The sequence below is a fragment of the Amphimedon queenslandica genome, unplaced genomic scaffold, assembly GCF_000090795.2.
Source record: "Amphimedon queenslandica unplaced genomic scaffold, v1.1 AMPQUscaffold_8208_Cont19847, whole genome shotgun sequence".
Classification (NCBI taxonomy): Eukaryota; Metazoa; Porifera; class Demospongiae; order Haplosclerida; family Niphatidae; genus Amphimedon; species Amphimedon queenslandica.
Window position 1 is genome coordinate 1 of NW_003551514.1, and position 2415 is coordinate 2415.

Below are 2415 nucleotides of genomic sequence, written 5' to 3' on the forward strand. Positions count from 1 at the left end.
CTCCCACCTTAATATAATGTATCAAGCTATCAAGATGAGCTCTATTGTTACAGATAGGAACAATAGTTACTAATAAAGTGTTTACTTGTGATTCTGAGGGCCATGAGATACTGAGCGATCCAGTGGATCACCTATCTTCATTTTCTTAACCTCTTCAATTACTCTCTCAATAAATTCATCATGTATTTGTCTTTCAACAAACAAACGTCCAGCAGCAATACAGTTTTCCCCTTTATTGAAGAACACTGCACCTAGTGACTGATTCAATAATAAACACACACTCGGTCAGTGTTATATCTAACTTGTCTAACAGCTCTATCAAGATCACAATCACTAAAGATGATGAGTGGGGATTTACCACCTAACTCAAGTGATACTCGTTTAGCATTACTCTCAGCACAACTAAAATAAAATAAGTACAAGTGATTACATACAAAAAATGAATGAGTAGGATTCACAGTGTATTTATCACACAAAAAGGCAAGTTAGGTTGTAAATGATACCAGCAATAACTCTAATCTTAATTCTGATGCAAATTCCTTTCTACATTGTACCAGCTAAGCCAATTTACATTAAAACATAAGGATTGATGTTGGCAGGGTTTCCCAAGAAGCATGCTAAGCACTATTATTACAGTACATGGCATTTGGAGCAACTTTAAAATTTTATAAATAAATCCAAACTTGATCAGAATCAGCTCAAAAATGATACACAGTAAAGGTATGTATATGTATCAAAAAATTATAAAAATGAAAAATTCTTTTCTATTCATTTTTGGTGAAATTTGGCCAAAGACTCTGTACAGGGACTTTGGCCTAATTTTTAAGTAACTTTAAAAACTTGTAAAAATCCAAATTTGATCAAAACCAGATCAAATTTTCTATGAAACATATGCACATGAATGTGCACTAGGAAAAATTATTAAAATGGAGAACTTTTGCCTGTTCATTTTGGCAAAATTCGGTCAAGAATCCTAATAATTATAAAAATGGAGAATTTTTATATTAATTTTGGGAAAATTCAGCCAAAGATCCTGTACTATAGTACAGGGACTTTGGCCCAATATTTAAGTAACTTTAAAAATTTGTAAAAAAATCTAAATTTCATTGGAATCAACTCAAACTTTCTACGCAAAATAAGTACATGTATATGTATCAAAAAAAATTATAAAAATGCCAAATTATTTTCTTGTGATTTTTTGAATACCCTAAGACAGGGTCTCTGGTCTAATTTTTGAGCAACTTGGCAAAGAAGCTGCATGAGCACCATGCTAAAATCCTGTGGAAAATTCAAGGATAGTCATTTAGTACATTACTTTCTGTCATGTTTTGAGGTAACAATGTGTTATCAAAACAATGTATTGTGCAATCATGATTTAAGGCCACCATACACTATGAAACATATTTTATACAGGAGTCAATCGAGCTTGAAACATGTTACATGAAGTTGATACGTATAGGATAGCTTAAAATGAATTAACACAAACTATGGAGTAAATCCTCATTCTTTTTTGAAATTTTAAACTTAATTAGTACAGGTTTTCATTTTGACGAAATTTTGAGAAAATTCATAGAACATGATCAAAATCAGCTAAAGCTTTAAAAAAATTTAGATTTTTCTCCTAACCATTTTTGATAAAATATTATGTAGTACAGGGGTTAGAGAGTTTTTGGCAAAATTTTTAAGCTCAAAATTTGTAATAATGATTGGAACTAGCTCAAACTTATAATTTTGCATTAGAAATTAATTGATATCATTTGGGTGAAATACCTTTTGCCCTACATAGTTCCCTATATAGTACAGGGTCTTAGACTGAGCAACTTGTGTATCAAATCTTTGACAATTAGTAACATCTTGCATTACATGTAAGTAGAATTCACTTCAAAATGGCTCGCAAAACTTATGTAACCTTGCTATAATAATTGGTACATTTTCTGCACAATAATGATTTTATTAATTCCAGTTAATAAGAGCTTGTTAAAGTAAATGAATGCAAGTAGCTATTATTGTTGAAAACAACAACACATAGTGCAAATACCTCTTCATTATTCCTTTACCAACTTCAGTCGAGCCAGTGAAACCAATTTTTCTGACATCCATATGATCGCACAATCCTTGACCAACTATAGACCCTGTATTATAACAACAATGATATACACTGATAATATTCAAAATACAAAATGAGTACCTTTTCCAGGAAGAATGTTGATGACTCCTTTAGGGAATCCAGCTCTAGCTGATAGCTCAGCAAACTTTAAAGCTGTTAATGGAGTTACCTGATAATTAGAGAAAGAGAGAGTGAATGAGGTAGATAAAGATTTCATTAAGATGCTGACTAACTTGAGCCGGTTTGAGTACAACTGTATTTCCAGCAGCTAGACAAGGGCTTATCTTCCATGCAAGCATCATAAGAGG

The 2415-nt window shown here is 31.8% G+C and overlaps 1 protein-coding gene across 1 annotated transcript; it reads right to left on the minus strand.

Annotated features, from left to right (window-relative positions):
* Nucleotides 1-4: 4 nt before the first annotated feature.
* Nucleotides 5-2409, minus strand: LOC109591425 (cytosolic 10-formyltetrahydrofolate dehydrogenase-like; the record flags this gene model as incomplete). Its single annotated transcript, XM_020007163.1, has 6 exons — nucleotides 2341-2409; nucleotides 2189-2276; nucleotides 2039-2132; nucleotides 303-402; nucleotides 86-258; nucleotides 5-41 (listed from the first exon to the last, which is right to left on the minus strand). Coding segments are annotated over exons 1-6 (561 nt in total), but the record flags the coding sequence as incomplete, so codon positions are not given.
* Between the last annotated feature and the right edge of the window lie 6 nt (nucleotides 2410-2415).